Raw genomic sequence first — 18,277 nt, forward strand, 5'->3', positions numbered from 1 at the left:
GCGATGAGATATTTGTGAAAGGAGACATGAAACCCATGTTCATATATAGATATATTTTTCAAGTAAACTGATCGTGTATCGGAATGTTAATCGTTAATTTATACAGCATTGTTAGTTTATTTTATTGTTGTCACATTATCGATTAATTTGAGAAGAAATCTTTATTTTCTTCGTATATAATATCATAATTTCATACTAAGTTAGCTTTACGATGATATTGTTCTTTAAGAACAGTTTAGTACGCACCCTAAATTATCAGATAGCCTAAAGGCATAGGGACGGTTTAGTCGATGAAAGTCTCTTCATAATTATGTTATGAATTAACCAATAAAATTAAATTAAAAATCACAATTGCAAATCAATGAATGATGCATGCATTGTGGTGTCCCGCTTTAGTTAGCTGTCACCATTTCGAAAGGTGGTCAACTTAAATGATATTTTGCTTTTCATTTTTTTTTATATATTTTATGAGATATAATGGTCGATAATCTTTATAAAATCATGTGGCAACAAATTGCCTACACTTTGTTTGTTGCCACCAGGAAATATGAATAATGACTTCACTGTCTCAACAACCTTTGAATCGAAAAAGAGCAAAAACCTTAAATAGTGTCCTTAGTATTATGGAAATGTAAATTCCCAGATTTCCTGTTGAGACGAGCTTCCATTTTGTTTTTGTTTTTGTTTTCTGGTTATGGAGCTTCCAAGGAATTTCAGTGCAAAAGGTTACTCACTTGTTTTGGATATTGACCAATTTGACCTAAAACTTTCAATACTAATTCTTACTAGTGCATTCCTTCTAACTTTGACAAATTCGAGACCAGTCAGAATTTAATTAGTTATAGAGTGTACTGAACTATTTTTGTATGGATTGAACTAACCTGTTTTGTTGCGATATTAATTTATGTTTTCGTAAGTATTATTCATCAAATTATCAGAAAAACGGACATTTATAACCCCATATATATATATATATATATATATATATATATGAGACCCTTTAAGGGAAGAGATTTCTATTTTTCAAAAAATGATGGGGACACTCTCTTAACTATTATATTTGACTTTAATGAAATTTTATGGTTGAGATTAAATCATAGGTCACAGAATTTCATTAAAGTCAAATCTAACAGTCAATATTATGTTTCCATTTTTTTTTAACAGAGATCCCTTCCCTTAAAGCCTTATATATATATATATATATATTACTTGGCAAACGTATGATTGAATACTCTTAAAACAAAACTGAATGTAGATTAACTAATCTCATAACAAACCGTCAAAGATAATAAAGTAAGGATAATGACCTACCAAAACATTAAATAAATAAACACTAAAGTAATGCAGAGTTCACCACCATAAATTTTTTTATAAGCCTATGAAACGTGAGGTCCAATATTTTCGTTTAAATATTATTTCCAAGATATTTGGCTACCCGATATAATAGGGTTTTCTTCTTCCCAAAAACATAAGATAAGAGCAGCAGAAGTTCCTAGTCTTCTGGATTCTGAAAAGTTTTTACCACATTCATCTGTCTTGTATATATATATATATATATATTTAATTTTCTTCTGTTTGTTTGCTGAGATGCCACGCCATGAGTTAACCCCAAGCAAGAACAACGTCTGCATCTTGTACTTGTACATAATTAATCCAATTCTTGAGGAGAGGTAGATCGACTCCCACCAAATATATCGATACTTTTATATTTTCCTTGAAAGATATAGGTATTAAAACAAGAAAGTGATTGAGTTTTGCATACTAATTTTAGTTTTTCACATTCCTTTTTATTCTAATAATTGAATTGAATAAATCAAACATAATCAACGATCAAAATTAAACATGAGTGTGTAAGAGACCTATCGAAGTAAGTGAAACTTGAGCAAGTTGTTTTTTAATACTAAATTATAATTTTCACTACATTGTAATAAGAAAAAAACTTAAGTAAGGTACCGAATTACATCATACATAAAAAGTTATTATAAAAACATGAAATTTGATTACGTGCTTTGGTTTCACTAGCCATGTGGTGATCATTCTCACTTTGGCACGAGAGTTACACTAATTAAGCAGACTTACACAACTTTTTCTAATTGGTCTGATAGGGATGCTACAGTTTTGGTGGATTTATGAATACGAATTAGGGTAAATTAGGTATCATATTTTGTTGTGTGTGCATGGCATGTATATCATAATGCAGCACAGCTCGAAATACGACGTTTCATGTTTTGCATGCTTCATGGTTGGTGCTTTTGTGGTCCACCGCGCAATATACGTACTGTGCTTGTAGCTTAATATATAGACATGGAATGGATATTGCCTGTTGGTTGGTTTGTGGAGCGCAAAGTGACAAAGGCGTAGGTGCGGTGCGGTGCTGTGCTGCTGGGTTCATTACCTTATATATTAGTTCAACAATATTTTTGGTTAATTCCTGAATTATTCAGCAGACCCACCGTCCCTTTTCCTTTTGAATTTGGTACCCTTGCTTTGTGTTTTTTTCTATTATTTTCTTCTCTTGTTGAATATGATGATGATGATTGATGATGTCAATTCCATTCAAATTTTGCTTTACCTAAAAGTTCATCATTAGTTTTTCTAAAGTAAAGCAATTGAGAACATTAATGGGGACTACCATGCAAAAATATAACATCTCTCTCTCTGTGTTTGGTGACTTTTGGCCCTCGAGACGAGTCTCCACATGAGATTTGAGACGACCTTGCCAATTGCCAAGTGCAACGTGAAGTGTTTGTGGCTGGAGGTGGACTGTCTTTTCCATGCAAAGATAAATCCTCGAGTGTAAATGTCCGTCATAAGCCATAGCTCTACTGTTCCCAACTACGTGTCTCCTTTATATCTCTTACTAGTATTTTGACATGCTCTCATAAACAAGTACGACATCATGCTTCTTACGAGTGTGCCGCAGCATTGGACATCGGCACTTGAAGGCGTAAATATCTCTAGTCTGTGTTGTCTTTCAACAATAATTAATTCTTTGAAATAACAAGTAATCATCTGTAAGAAATGTGAACATCTATGAAATATGGTATAAATGAAATTTACATGGAACATTGGGCTGGAGTTTTAACAAATATTGGGCTGGAGCTGGGAGAAAGACTTTCTTAAACAATAAAGTCGAGCCTTATTGCCAAATGAATCCAATCAAGATAAAAGCTTGCCAAAACCTTTGGATTGGGCCGGCCACAAATTGTTGCAATTACACTGAACCAACATAACAATTCCCTTTTTAACGCTTGAACCCAAAAGTTTTTGTGTGGCACGGCGCAATTTTTACTCAGTCTAAATTAAAGTGATGGTCACCTCTTTATTGGTTATTTATTTATTAATTTGGTTTAATTGATTTAAAATACGAATTTGAAAATTTAAACTAATTTATCGGTAATTGGTGTTGGGTGGGTATCATCCTCACTTTAAAGAGGTGAGAACAAATGCACTCCTTCTTTTATTTGATTCATTGAATCTTTTAGAAGTGATTTCTCACATATATATTTTTTTAGTTTTGATATTGAACCCAAAAAAATTATATGTACTTCACTTCTAATCTTATCCGCCACTAATCAATTTTCTATTAAGAAAATGTTAGGGATATTTTCTTTATAGACCGTATTTTGTAAACCACATAATCTACAATTAATGGTTGAATTCTATTTTTAGTGATTTAAATAAGGAATCTAACAATCAATTGTCACACCATGTGGTTTACAAATATGATTTGTAAAGATGATATCTCCAGCATCATCCAAGTACAATGTAAATGGTAAAACACATCAACACCATTGTTTACTCTTATTATTATAACACGTGATATAATATATCACGTAACTTAAACAGAACAATATGTGGAAACATAGTAAACAGAGCAAACACTTTGTTTTGGTTACACGTACAAGGTATCTTTATTCATGTGTTTCCAATTCGAGGCCATGTCATGAATGGAACCTGGAACCCCTTCGATACCCATGTGACATCTCAATCCCCTATTTCGTCTTCACGCCTGATAACGACTGCTCCGTTTCCAAAACGGCACAAACTTTCTAAATGCAAGAATCCAGATCAATACCGCAACTATGATCCACATTGCATAACCGTTCTCGAACTTTTTAAGTACAAAGACGTTGACATGATCAAGTTTAGAGAGCCATGAGCCGGGGAGAAATTTATTTAGGACGTGAATGTCATTGCGACATATTTTAAATAGTACGGGATTGACTCAAACATGGTAACATTATCTTTTTTAAGGAACAATTGGTGACAAGTTACGGGAAGACTCATGGAGACATTTCAATGTTTGGTTTCCACACCAACAGCGAGTTTCGAAGTCCAGTATCATTATCGTTCAATATAAACGTAATTGCATGTATCATTGACTTGTCAATCAATCACTTGATTCTCGAATAACTTATTATTTAAGTGACTTAATATTTAAGTCAAATGATCTTGCAGCTCCAATATGGCTAGTATAACAGAGTCTTTAACTCTAATTAACCAATTACATAATCTTTATTTGGTAAGACTTATTATGATCGGATATAAGAATATAAATGCGATTACGAGTATCTTCCATTTGATAATAGACTTGATTAAGAAATATCCTAACAACTAACAAAGGATTGTCCATACTCGCCTAATAATTGTTCTAATATGTGTTAAACCTTTTCATAATAAGAACATATAATTGAAGATCGTAAAAAACGCTCTTATGAATGAACCGATTCCTCTTCTTCTAATTTATTGTAATTCTCGTTGATATGCTTTAAGAGTTAAGAGCCATGGTACAATAAAGATGTCATCCATCTGATATTTCTAGTTAATCATATTTATTGTATGTTATAACGGGGTTTAGTAGCATTTCGGTCGACATACTATAGTGGGCATATTCCTCTCCTCAGCTTCCTTATAAAGACGACGAATTTTCATCTTGTCTTTTAGCCAACTCACTCCCTGGTAATGTTTATCATGCCACCCTAACCCTGTTTAACTTCCCTTTTTATCACACCGTAATCTTCCGCTCATTCCAATCCCCCCTCTCGATCGTATCGGTATATATCTGTGCTGTTCTCTGCTGGGTGAATGCAACTTGCACAACCAACCCACAGCAGCAGACCCAGCACCTTTCCTCTCAACTTCCTCAGAAAATCAATGGCCCCCTTGAGCCAGATTCTCCAAGATTTCCAAGCAATGCCCTTTGCATTCCCTGCTGCCATTGCTGCTCTGTCTCTGCTCTTCCTGTTTTCCGTCAAATCTTTCGTCTTTACCAAGAAGAATGCTTTTTCCAAACTCCCTTCTGTTCCAGGTACTTATTTCTAATTTCCCACTTTTATTTTAGTGTTTTTTTGGTTGGGGATTTATGAGTTTTGTTGAAATGGTTGGTGGGTAAATTGGGAAATTTGCAGTTGTGCCAGGGCTGCCTCTGGTGGGGAACTTGCTACAGCTGAAGGAGAAGAAGCCGTACAAGACGTTTACTAGGTGGGCTGAGGAGTACGGGCCAATATATTCCATCAAGACTGGTGCTTCCACCATGGTTGTTCTCAATTCAACTGATGTCGCCAAAGAGGTAGATTTCTTTTACTCAGTGATTGAAAGACGTGAGTTAGAGCAGTTGGCTGGGAGCGCGGGCGCAGCGTCTTCCAAGTTCGAGAACTCACTACTCTAAATTAGAGTAATTAGAATACAATAGAGAAATGATTTCCGCACATGTTTTTTCTTTTTGCACACCTTGTTTATTCATGTTCGTGAATACTCTTTCAATTTATTTATTTCAAAGGCTAAAAGTAAATCAGGGTTTGTACCTAGATGGAAAATGTGTGCGAAAATCACTTTTTTTATAGAATAGCCTTTGTCAAATAAGGAAAAAAAAATTCACTAGGAACGATGTCACATGATCGAAGGGTACTTATGTTATTTGCTGGATAAGTAAATTGACCTTCATTGAAGTTTGTTATTACCAAGTGAAATCAGAGTTTATCCATCACTGAAACTTCCGAGTGAGATTATTTGGTTGAGTTTGGCCTTTGGACCGGTTGACTTGGTTAGTCTACCAGTCTTCACCATTTTTCTTTGGTTGGTGTGGACTTCAGAAATTGTTTAAAATTATTTAAAAAAAAACTAACTCTCAAGGATTATTGTTTTAAATTCGGCTGAAGTTTGGTTGCAAACAGAGAACTCGGAGTGATATCGTGTTCACAACTTTGAAATTTGATCTAGAGGAGAGTCGAATTTTCTCAGGCTTTGATTTTTTGAATCTCCTCATGCGGAGTAATTAATTAATCCGTGCAACGAAAACTGGAGTAGCTGAAGTTGGCAATTTATGAGAAGCATAGTTTAGCATTTGCAATTAACATATTGTGTTCTATCTTAAAGCCACGAAAGATCCATTCGACTGAGTTTTCTACTGATTTCCGACTTATGGGTGTAATATTTTCCATTGACATCGTTATAGAGTTGATGAGCAATAGGCATGTCCTTGACGCGTATTGCAACGCTCAAGGGTCATAACAATGAAAGTTCTGGTTCTTAATAATTCAATATGTTCTGATGAACTAATGTATTACGGGGATGGTTTTATCCTCTACATATGAATGCTTATGTATCATTGATTCATTATCGTATTTTTTCCTTGTATGAAGGGTTGTAATAATCGGTAACCAGTTTCTGCTCTAATGATTGTTTCAGGCCATGGTGACCAGATATCCGTCCATGTCCACGAAAAAGCTATCAAATGCACTAAAGATTCTCACTTACGATAAATGTATGGTTGCAATAAGTGACTACAACGATTTTCACAAGATGATAAAACGATACATACTCACAAATGTTCTTGGAGCAAATGCTCAGGTTTGTTGTTGCGGTTGTTGTTCTAACTTAAAGCGCATACTATTTCTTATGCCATCATATGGTAGATCTTGTTATATAACTCCATTAATTAATTATATTCAGAAGCGGCACCGAAGCCACAGAGATACCATGAGGGATAATGTTGCAAGCCGATTGCATGCTCATGTAAAGAACTCTCCTCAAGAAGCTATAAATTTCAGAAAGATATTCGAGTCTGAACTCTTTGGAATTTCTTTGAAGCAGGTGAGTGTTGCTTTTATTTTAGTAGTATAAGTATTCTGTAACGCTTGTTCCTTATACTTGATGTTACAACTGCGAAGTTGAGAATCTAGTAGAATCTAACATAATGGATGCAGGCTATAGGTAAGAACATAGAAGACGGCATTTATGTGGAGGAGCTTGGTACTACATTATCAAGAGACGAGATCTTTAAGGTTCTTGTGCTTGACATAATGGAGGGTGCAATCGAGGTTGATTGGAGAGACTTCTTCCCTTACCTGAGATGGGTTCCTAATAAGACCATAGAGAATAAAATTCAGAGACTCTATCACCGCAGGAAAGCAGTAATGAATGCCCTGATCAAGGAGCAGAAGAAGCGAATTGCTTCAGGAGAGGTTCTCTTTTCTTGCTTTCAAATGCAGTCTCTTTTTTTGGGAACTTCTTAGTAGTTGTATCTGTAACTTGACTGATGTATGAAACAGGAATTGAATTGTTATATCGACTACTTGCTTTCTGAAGCAAAAACGCTAACACCAGAGCAAATAGTCATGTTGCTTTGGGAGACAATTATCGAGACAGCGGATACTACATTGGTAACAACAGAGTGGGCTATGTATGAACTTGCAAAAGATCAGAAACGACAGGTTATTTCTATTTTTTTCCATTTTGTATGCACAACGTTTTTCTTTTACGTAGTAACTGTCATTGGCTAACTTTGCCTCGTAATGTAACAGGATCGTCTCTTTGAAGAAATCCAAAATGTTTGTGGAACCAACAAGATTAATGAGGAACACTTATCCCAGATGCCGTATCTGGGTGCTGTTTTCCATGAGACTTTAAGGAAGCACAGTCCAGCTCCTATAGTTCCTCTAAGATATGTGCATGAAGATACCCAATTAGGCGGTTACTATGTTCCAGCCGGAACAGAGGTACCTGAGAAATGTTTCCATTAGATTTATTTTTTCACTTTTTCACAACATTGTTATCGATCTTTTACTAAGTTGTGTTATTGTGCAGATCGCGATTAACATATACGGGTGCAACATGGACAAGAACCAATGGGAAAGCCCCGAAGAATGGAAGCCAGAGAGATTTTTGGAACCAAAATACGATCCAATCGATTTGTACAAGACAATGGCATTTGGAGCTGGAAAGAGGGTGTGTGCCGGTTCTCTTCAGGCGATGCTGATAGCGTGCACCACCATCGGAAGGCTGGTACAGGAGTTTGAGTGGAATCTGAGAGATGGAGAAGAGGAAAATGTGGACACCGTCGGGCTCACCACTCACAAACTGCATCCAATGCACGCAATCCTCAAACCAAGAAATTAGTAGCCTAGAAAGTTAGGCCTAAAAATACTTCTAGATGGTTTTGGGATTTTATCAACCTGAAGAGACGTGTAATATCACAGTTGAATAAGTTTTGAGTTTCTTTTTTTGGTTGAATAATATCAAACATCCTTGTATCTTTTTTGCAAACACTTACCGTAGTACCGTAGAATCTTTTTTAATAGAGCGTATGATGTCGACAATCGTTTATTTTTACTTTTATTTTAGTACCGTGAGATTTATTTAAGTAAAGCTTACGACGCGGATCATCGATAACGACGGGAATTGGAGTTTTGGGATGCCCCATTTCCCTACCGACCTCGTAAAGACAATTCCATCCACTCAAGGAGACTTTTGGGATACCCAAACCGGGTATCTATTTGTATTGTAGGGTTTGAGATTACAATGGATTAAAATTAAATTTCAATGGTTGGAATATTCAAAATTAAATATCGGCGACCTATCATATATCATTGACATACTAAAATTTTATTATTTTAGCGGTGAGAGCTGAAATTAGAGCGTTTGTTGTTTCCGAAAATTTTATTTATTTCATTTTATATGTTATAGAAACAAAAAACAACCCACAAATTCGATATCGTTTGGATCCCTTCGTTCCTTCTGTCATACATCTTTAGAACAACTGCTATAACGGAAAATTGAACCAACACATTGAAATTTCACAAGAATAGCCTAATTTTTACTACTTGTTAACTTTTTTACTAATAATTTTGGAGCAAAAAACTATATCGTGTAAATTTTTTATAACTTAGGTGGTTAAAATTATTATAAATGTAGCGCAGTTGATCATCTCATATCCCGCGTCACTTTTCTGAAAGATACACAAAAGTAAAATTAAAGAAGCATGTATAGATTCTTTGAACTTGCCCCCACTTGACCGTACCAACGTCTTTGGAGCACATTGAACATAGACCTGGATCATTTGTACAAAATAGACTTTTGGGGTGTTTTGTCCGGCCACTTGCTAATGGCGATTGAAGAGTTTCGGTGAGCTACTGTTGGAAGTATTTCGCAGTAAAAACTAAGTTGTCGTGCAAGGAGTTTATCGCTTAAATAGTTAAAAGCATCTATAAATGCTATTTTGTGGTTTATTCTCTTGATTATCTCATGTAGCCTGTGTCGAATTTAAACACTCGTATCCAGTTCATAAGGCTCCCGCTTTACGCAGGGTCTGGGAGAGGTGAATGTCGGCTAGCCTTACCCCCATTTATGGAGAGGCTGCTCCCAAGTCTCGAACCCAAGACCTACCGCTCATGGGCGAAGGCACTTGCCATCGCACCAAGTTGATGTATTTAAACACTAAAAAACTAAAATGTCAATGTTGATGTATTTATACTGACAACTAACTAGCTAGGGTGAAGTACACACAGCATTTGTCGCACCAATCATTTTGTAATGGCAACATTATTTAAGCCTCAGTTAAGTCGTTTTGGAGAAATTTTTTGAAGTGCTCAATATTCAAGCAGATATTTCAAGTGTCAAAAAATAAATAGAAGAACACAGGTGATTAAGCTGTTAGTTTGGTCGCATCGCCTTGTGGAGTAAGCATAAAATGGTAATTATTCTCTGTCACCTTAATTAATTAATGTTAGTACCTGTGTGTTGTTGCCATGCAGAATTGCAAGTTCTGGCGGTGGCCGAATGGTCGGTTCTAGGTGAGCCCAAAAGGGATAACAAAAGGACTTCAATTGGTCAAACCGTCCATATATCCTTCATTTGTGGCTAATTTCTTCTTCAATGTTATAGATGGGTTAGATACAACGAAAGTTTGAAAATGGATCAGTTCGTAGCACGAATGGGGTGAGTAAACAGTTGAATATGCAACTAATAACCAAGCAATCACTTTCAGTGCAGAAAGATAAAGGAAGTTTAATTAGCATCCTGTTCGAAGGTAAATTCATGTTTAAAACATGTAACTAAATTGGTATTGCTATATTGGATTGACACTTATCGATCCTTCCTTCTGATTCGTTTCGGACTGCTTCATAATTTAACATTGCTAAAACATTTGTGCATGGAACTTGTACTTTCTTTATGCAAGAAAGTTGACGTGTGAAACAAGAGGCTGCTGATGGATGTCATGGCCAAATTAATCGAATAATTAAGGCATCTGATTTCATACTTAAGCAGTGATTGCTATTAGCATGACCGCTAATAGAACCAGATCCGTCATATTATCACCAGATAAACACAATACTTAGTAGCATCTCAGTACCAAATAGTTTATTAAAACAAAACAAAAGACTCCGTTATACCATTCTCCTCATGCAAAAAAAGAGATTGAATATGAGAAATGTAATCACACGTGAATGTACAATCACGTTACACTTAGACCCAAGTTTTTCTTCCTGAATTAGGGTTAGTGCTAGGGTTTAGTATAGTGTACAGGGGACCGTCGGTAGTCACCGTTGAGAAGTCGTCAAAAACACTGACCGGAAAAATGGGGCTGAAAGGTGACAGTGATCGGCATAAACTCCATACTATGTGATTGACAGTAACAGAAAGAAGACATTGTCGCGGAAGAGCATCTGTAGTTTTGACACAGATCGATGACTTCCTCCCTTTATAGCTTGGCTTGGCTAGTTGCTGGAGCCGCTTGCGTACTAGCCTTATACTATGTACGAGCTCATACGCACCAAAAACTAGTACGTACTCATTACTCACCATGCAACGCTCGTTTTTTTCTTTTACCCTCATTTCTCTCTGTTCATTCTCTAATCCTCTTTTGATTTTATCAATCTAACAATTAGAGAAAAAGAGAGAAGTACAAAGGTATGAAAAAAGAGGTGCGAAACTCGCTGTCATGAACTAAGTAAATGAGCAAATAAATGTATATGCCAAATATTTTATAATTAACGATCTAACGATTGAGAATCTTATGATATAATATGTATTGACATGTACTCGAAAAACCCACGAAAAAAAAAGGAAATGAAAGGTAGCAGGGTCGCGGGGAGCAAGAACTACGACAAAGTTGAAGCGAATGACTGAAAGGGGGTGAGTTGAGTGACCTGGGCACCAAGTACCACTCATTACTTGCGATAAGAATCTTGAGGGTAGGGAGCTGCACGACTAGCTGGCATGTAAATGTAGCTAGGGTTCTGGTACTATTAGACTAGACACAAGGCTTTAGTACCGAGAGAGGAGGTACACACGATATCCAAGGGGCGGAGCAGAGGAGAGAACATAAGCATCCATGCTACAATATATGCATGATATGTATAGTTTGTTCAAGTGGATACTCGTGATTTAATAATTGTATGTATTATGTAATGAGGGAGATAAGAAGACAAAAAAATATTAATTTAGATATAAAAAGAGAAAAATTTAAACAGGCGCTTGCCGAGCTTCTAAAGAGTCTTCCGTATCGCACTTATAACAAAAACATTTCTCTTCTATGTTTGAATCTCAAACGAATCAACGCTAATCTCACGTAATACGAGAATGGCTCTCTACGTTTATGTAGGGGTGGAATTTTTTCCCGAAAATCCCGAACCGTCCCGATCCCGTCCCGAAATTATCCCGAAAAATTCCCGAAACAAATATCCCGAAACATTCGGTACCCGAAACCGATCCCGACCCGAAATTTTCGGTTTGGGATTTGGCCACTGCTTTGAAATCTTTCGGGAATCCCGAACCGAACCGAATAATTTATATATATATATTTATTTATTTTTAATTTTTAATTAGGAATTACTTGAACCGTTGGATTTGTTAAAATCAAATCCAACCGTCCATAGTTAGGTCATTTGTTTGTTAGAACTTAGGTTATCATCAGACTCTCTCAGTCGCTCTCGCTCTCTCACCTCACTGGCGCCGCTCACCTCACTCACTCTCACAGTCACTCACTCTCACAGTCCCCCCGCTCCACTCCTCCGTCGAATCCACGCCGCTCCTCATCGTCCATCACTCCATTGACTCACGCCGCTCCACTCCTCCGTCGACTCCAGCCTGATCGAACAAGTTTGGAACAAAGGAATCCATGCCGGTCCTCGTCGTCCATTGACTCACACCGCTTCTCCATGGACTGACGCTTCTCCATCGACTCACTCACACACTCGAATCCGACACCAATCGAGTCCCAAAATCCAGGTTAGTAGGCCTAGAAGCTTTCCCAGTTGCATGCAACGCTTCATCTCTGTGCCTCAAGAGAGAATGAGAAAGAAATCATCTCACTTCTTCTTCAACGGAGCTTGATTGTCGAGAAGGAGGTCCTGGGGTTCACGGCGGAAGGTCCGAAGATTAGGATAAGAGCTTTTGTGGAAGGCGGAGCTGGAATCTGCTGTGGCGCGAACAGAGGAGCTGTGGCGAGGAAGGACTTGGTGTTCGAGCCTCTCTCTGAGGACTCGCACAGGCTCTGGTGCCAGAAGCTCGGGGATTACATCGATTCTCTCGGTAATTTAATTTGTAATCGGCTTGCGTCGTGTTTGGTTGATAGGAAAATGCAGGAAAATGAAACGAATATTTGGAAAAAGTTTGACTTTTCACTTCTGGGTGTTTGACCGTTGCGAGATTATTTTGAATTTCCGTTGTTCTCGTTCTAATTTCTTAACTCAAGCTCGTTTTACTCTAATGATCACTTAAGCGAGATTAATTATTGAAAATCACATGAATTTATGGTTTATTGTTACTTTCCTGCATATGTAGTGATAATATAGGTGGTTTTTTTATAGTACATTATTTGTCTTCAGAATTATGTGCTTATATTAAGCTTATGATTTTCTTCTTACAAGCATTGCACTTTTTAGTAGGTAGTAAATGGACTTTCGGGAAAATCCCGAAGTTTCCCGAAAATCCCGAAACACTTTCGGGAATCCCGAATTTCGGAATTCCAATAGTTTTGGTTCGGTTTCGGGATATAAAATCCCATCCCGAAATGTTTTGGTTTGGGAATCGGGTTTGGGGTTTCGGTTCGGGATCCCGACCCGAACCAGCCCTACATTTATGCATGAAATGCGAAGAGAGAGATCATGTACGAGTGTGATGTATGATGGTTGGTTCAAGTTGTGGTAAGTCGTGAGTAAAAACTGTGACACTGGACACGAAAATATTAGTGAGAGAGACAGGAGGTAAACACGATACCCCAGGAGAGGAAGGAGGAAGAGGAAGGGACAGGCAAAACCAATTATTGTATCCCACGCTGCCCGACACCCATCATATTGTCGGTCCTCATTTATTCTCCCCCCTATTCAACGGTTAATTAGCCCCCCGGAGTACATGTTCCTTTTCCCTCTCTTTTTTTCATTTATTCATAACAAACAAGGTATTGTTACACTCCATGTTATGAACTACGAAGAACCAGATTAATCTCATAAAAAAATTGGACCGTGCTAATATGTATTTACAAATTGAAGAAAGTTTGAACGCGAAAAATAATGTGCTGGAAAAGAAAGTTTGAACACAAAACAAAATATGCTAAAAAGAATATCGTAACGATAATAGCAATACAACTTGATTTTTTAAAAGTTATATTTTTCCGAGATTATAAATATGGTGAATTAAAGATAAATAAAACTGAAATTTAAAAAAATGACGGTCTGCATAAAAAAAAATTATAAAAAAAATCTCAGTAAAAAGAAGGGGGAGAACTTTTTAAAATAATATTGCAGGGATCGAGGAAGAACTTGGTCCGATTCATTTCCGACCGAGAGCCAAGTTGATGACAAGAACAAGGTTGAGTAGAGATCACGCAAACCCTAACTGATACGCCAGCTTCCCCACGGGCCACAAGACAAACCACGAAAATCTGCCAATCACATTCACCCACGTCACCACCTCCGTGCATGTCACTAAATATTAACCGAACAGTTAATTTTAAAAAAAAGCAGATAAATACGAAAGGATAAGTTTACCCACTTAAATTTACTAAATCAGATTAATCGGGAGGTGGTAATTCAGCCGTCCCACGTGTCACTCGCGCCACCTTCTTCACTCCTCGATAAAACCCTCCTCTCTACTTCCAAAATATCTCCCCCCTCTCTCTGCCCAAATTCCCCCCTACTTTCTCCAAACGACCACACTCACGATGCCGTTTGACTCTGCCGACGCGCTAATGCAACCGTCGATGACGACGAGAGTCCAGCACAGCCTGGGCCACCCTCCGCCGCAGCAGACCGAGCCGCTTCACTGCCCCCGCTGCGATTCTGACAACACCAAGTTCTGCTACTACAACAATTACAACCTCGCCCAGCCACGCCACTTCTGCAAGTCCTGCCGCCGATACTGGACCCACGGCGGAACCCTCCGCAATGTCCCCGTCGGCGGCGGGTCTCGCAAGAACACCAAGCGTTCTCGCCCATCCTGCTCTTCCTCCTCGGGCTCGCCCTCCTCCTCTTCACTGACCCAGGAGGTCAGCTCCGTCGCGCCCGATAAACCCAATTCCTTTCCGGTGGAACCGAAGCCTGAGACGGCGACGGATCACGAAAAACTGATGGACCTGAACGAGAGCGCTGTTGGGAACGGTGGCTTCACTTCTCTGTTGAGTGCTCAGGGCCCACCTGCATCTGGCTTCATGGCGTTTAGCGGGTTCGGGTACGGGTTGGGGCTCGGGCAAGGGTTTGACGAAGTGGGTACTTTCGGCTACGACGGCGGCAGAGGAGTGCTCGCTTATCCCGATGTCGGTGATTTTACAAATGTTATCCACAACAATGGAGCTGTTTCTGGGGGTTCTGTCGGGTGCAACACGTGGCAGATTATGACTGGTGGTGATGGTGGGATAGCAGAGAACAATGGTGATTGCTTTGCCTGGCCGGAGCTGGAGACTTCCAAGTAACAAAAGCTACTCTTCTGACCCATTATTCGGAAGAAAAAGAAAAAGGTTTAATTTTCCTTTTCTGGGTTATGGGTTTTGGTTCTAGTTTCTGATCATGTCCTTTTGTTATCTGGGTCGGGTTTCGGTGGTGGGTTATGGTATAGATATATCGCTATAGGTTACAAAAGTTAGTTGCTTTTGCTGGCTTCTCTGTTGTCTGGTTTAGGGTTTAGTTTTTCTTGGGTCCTGTAAATGCTCCGTCTTTTGGACACAAAACGCTGCAAGAAAATGGACAAAGACGACTGCTTTTTGGGTTAAAATGCATTTACCTTCCATTTAATTTTATCTTCTGGGAGAAATTTTATATCTTCATTTGACCAGCAATCGATTTTTATAAACTTGTGTTTATCAACGATAATTAAATCGTACGTGTTAATAGAAAAGGCTGATCCATGTCAAGTGGGAAATTAACCAAAATGACGAAATGATGAATTTCCTCCAAGTATGTTATCAATACTTGCTCGCTATTTATTTGTTGATCGTTATTGTTGATATATAATCGATATTCTGGTAATGTTAGTCAAGTTCTTGTTTTTAACTTCTCTATCAGATTTTTTTTTTCTTGGATTCTAAATGTATCCACAGAATCAGTATAAGGGCATGAAGAATAATCGAGTCCCACATCGTTAACTTCGGTTGAAGAAGATTAATTAGTGGATCCAGATTATCTTTCTTTTTCGAATTCCCTCCCTCCAGTCTCCTCCTGCGTGAATGCTTACGATTAAGCTTTAACTTCTTTACCGAGAAAAATTCGAGGAAATGAGGGGAAGGTAGGAGATCTGCAGAAAAGATAATCCTCCTCTTAATTAATAGGGTTAGTAAAGAAACCAGACATGACTGATAGTTTAGTAAAGAGTAAATATTCTACTTCAGAAATGGACAACAATTAACCTTATACTGCTCAGTGTAGGTTTTAAGGTTTTTATACTTTATGATTCATCTCTACCGTCAACCTTCAACCTTCAACCTTCAACGTTGGAATTGAACAGTGAGTTTATTTTCTCTTCTGTTTGTCATGATGTTGAAAATGTCAGAATTTTGAGCCTTGCCACCGACCAGGGACCACTTCCATGCATCCTTCCCGAAACTGTCGTTTTCAGGTTGATATGTTGCTGAAGACTTGTTTGGGCCTCATTTGGAATTATCATTTGAATATTTTATCAGGGTTAATTTATATATTTACATGGAAGAAAATGTAAGAAATGTTGTTTTTCCCTTTAAATTTCCTTGATTTGTGCTATACAGTTGAATTGAGGGTAAATCCAATGCACCGTAGGTAATTAAGAATTATATAGAAAACCTACAGAAGTCATGGTCAACAATGCTAACCTTATCCTCACTATTAAATTCTCAATGCTTTACTATTGACGAAAGGTTTTAGTTCAATAATGAGCGGGTTAATTTTTGTGAGTAGATGTCGTATTTATGTAGACAAACAATGGCTACGATTCTCCTATTATATTCTTGTAGAAAATCAATATCATCTTTCAATTTTAATACAAGTGAGTAATTCATGATTCATTTCAGTCTCAATCCTTTGTAAACTTGAAGACAACCAAAACATCTTTCAATAAGATTTTTTTAAACTAATATCGATACACTTGTGCTCATATTCTAACACTACGTTTATCTCACCGCCAAAATTACTCTGAGTGTAACTAACTAGGATATCTATATTTTATGATATAATTAGTATAAACAAGTAAAAACTAAGACCATCAACATTGTAAATTAGAAGTATTAATATTGTGTATCTACTTGTATATATATATATGTGAGATGTAAGATTCAATTTTCGTGAATAACGAGGTTTACCGCAAAATGAAATGAAATCCTCCTGGTTGGTCTTCAATCTTCAAAAGTGTTATATTTGTCTGATTTGTATACTCATAATTAGATCCCAATCCCGCTCGCAAGTTTATAGGGTTGCTGGTGGCACTGGCAGTATATACATGAACATGATGATTACGTAGGGATATGATGAATTGGAATAAACAATCATGTTGTTTATGCGTATGATGATATCGCATTTAATCACGGAGAGCGCCAGCTTGCCTTTGGATCATCCACTCGAGTCTCGACCATTATCCATGCATGCATGCATGCCCACAGCGGATGCACTTAATTAATTAATTAATTCAATTTACGGTAACTCCACTAATTGCTCTCTGCTAATTGAAATCATAATTAAACATATGATTATTCAATATAAATATGCATATATATAGGTCTCTGATCCGGTGGAGTCATCATTCTTGTGGGGATATTTGTGGGCCCCACCCCCACCAAACCCATATTTTTCCTTTTTTAATTCGATGCAATTTTGTTTACCACTCTCAAATGTGGTAACGGTTGCTATCCTATTTATCATTTTTAATTGAGTTTAAATTTCGAAACGTGTGTAATCGATAGATATAAATCTCAAAAGAGTAATGCTATGAGCCTAAATTTATAGACAAAATTTTGCAACTAAATGAAATAGAAGTTGATGATTAGATTATTACTTAAATATTGATAAACGTGCTCATTTTCTATGTGTGACACATTATTTAGCATTACCCATCTTAAAATTTGAATTCAACCAAAGATAATAAATAGATGGTGAGTATTATCATCACCGATCAGCAAAAATACTCTTTTGATTAAGACTGGCCATCTCTCATTAATGTGCATTATTATTAAGTCACGCCCTCAATTTCCTCCAACTATCCATCATTATCATTGCATTCCCACTCCACATTACCAACCTCAACTACATAATTAATTACTGACGAGGAAAATCAAACTACAGAAAAAGAAGACTCCCACAAATATCTAGTGTTAATTTAAATGTACAAAGTTCTTTATTTGTGTATGTAGTCGGATGATAACGTGGTCCGCATGATAAAAAGATAGGGTAAGTAGTAACATGTTAAGAATGATATGGAGGTGGATTGTCTGCCCTCCAATTTCATACTCTTCCCATCTCCTTCTGTTTGTGTGGTCACAGTTAAGTTACGTCAACATTTTATATTGATTTTTTTTATAAGAATAATAAAACAAAAAGTA

General features: G+C 37.3%; 2 protein-coding genes across 2 annotated transcripts; both read left to right on the top strand.

The window, feature by feature from the left end:
- The first annotated feature begins 4,944 nt into the window (after positions 1-4,944).
- LOC103441571 (ent-kaurene oxidase, chloroplastic-like) lies at positions 4,945-8,600 on the top strand. The gene is made up of 8 exons (XM_008380257.4): positions 4,945-5,311; positions 5,412-5,572; positions 6,691-6,852; positions 6,955-7,095; positions 7,209-7,466; positions 7,554-7,715; positions 7,806-8,000; positions 8,089-8,600. The coding sequence occupies exons 1-8, from the start codon at positions 5,089-5,091 to the stop codon at positions 8,398-8,400; spliced, it is 1,614 nt and encodes a 537-aa protein (XP_008378479.1). The 5' UTR covers positions 4,945-5,088; the 3' UTR covers positions 8,401-8,600.
- Positions 8,601-14,397: 5,797 nt separating this feature from the next.
- DOF7 (dof zinc finger protein DOF3.1) lies at positions 14,398-15,509 on the top strand. Its single transcript, NM_001300870.1, has one exon. It carries the CDS (start codon positions 14,444-14,446, stop codon positions 15,188-15,190), a length of 747 nt encoding a protein of 248 aa, NP_001287799.1. The 5' UTR covers positions 14,398-14,443; the 3' UTR covers positions 15,191-15,509.
- Positions 15,510-18,277: the final 2,768 nt, after the last annotated feature.

The sequence above is a fragment of the Malus domestica genome, chromosome 15 (assembly GCF_042453785.1).
Source record: "Malus domestica chromosome 15, GDT2T_hap1".
Taxonomy (NCBI): domain Eukaryota; kingdom Viridiplantae; phylum Streptophyta; class Magnoliopsida; order Rosales; family Rosaceae; genus Malus; species Malus domestica.

Bases quoted from the DNA above. Each gene is read 5' to 3' on its own strand.
- LOC103441571 (XM_008380257.4), top strand. From the start codon at position 5,089: ATGCAACTTGCACAACCAACCCACAGCAGCAGACCCAGCACCTTTCCT. The intron at 5,312-5,411 runs GTACTTATTTCT...GGAAATTTGCAG, and splicing joins CAAACTCCCTTCTGTTCCAG to TTGTGCCAGGGCTGCCTCTG. The intron at 6,853-6,954 runs GTTTGTTGTTGC...AATTATATTCAG, and splicing joins TTCTTGGAGCAAATGCTCAG to AAGCGGCACCGAAGCCACAG.
- DOF7 (NM_001300870.1), top strand. From the start codon at position 14,444: ATGCCGTTTGACTCTGCCGACGCGCTAATGCAACCGTCGATGACGACG.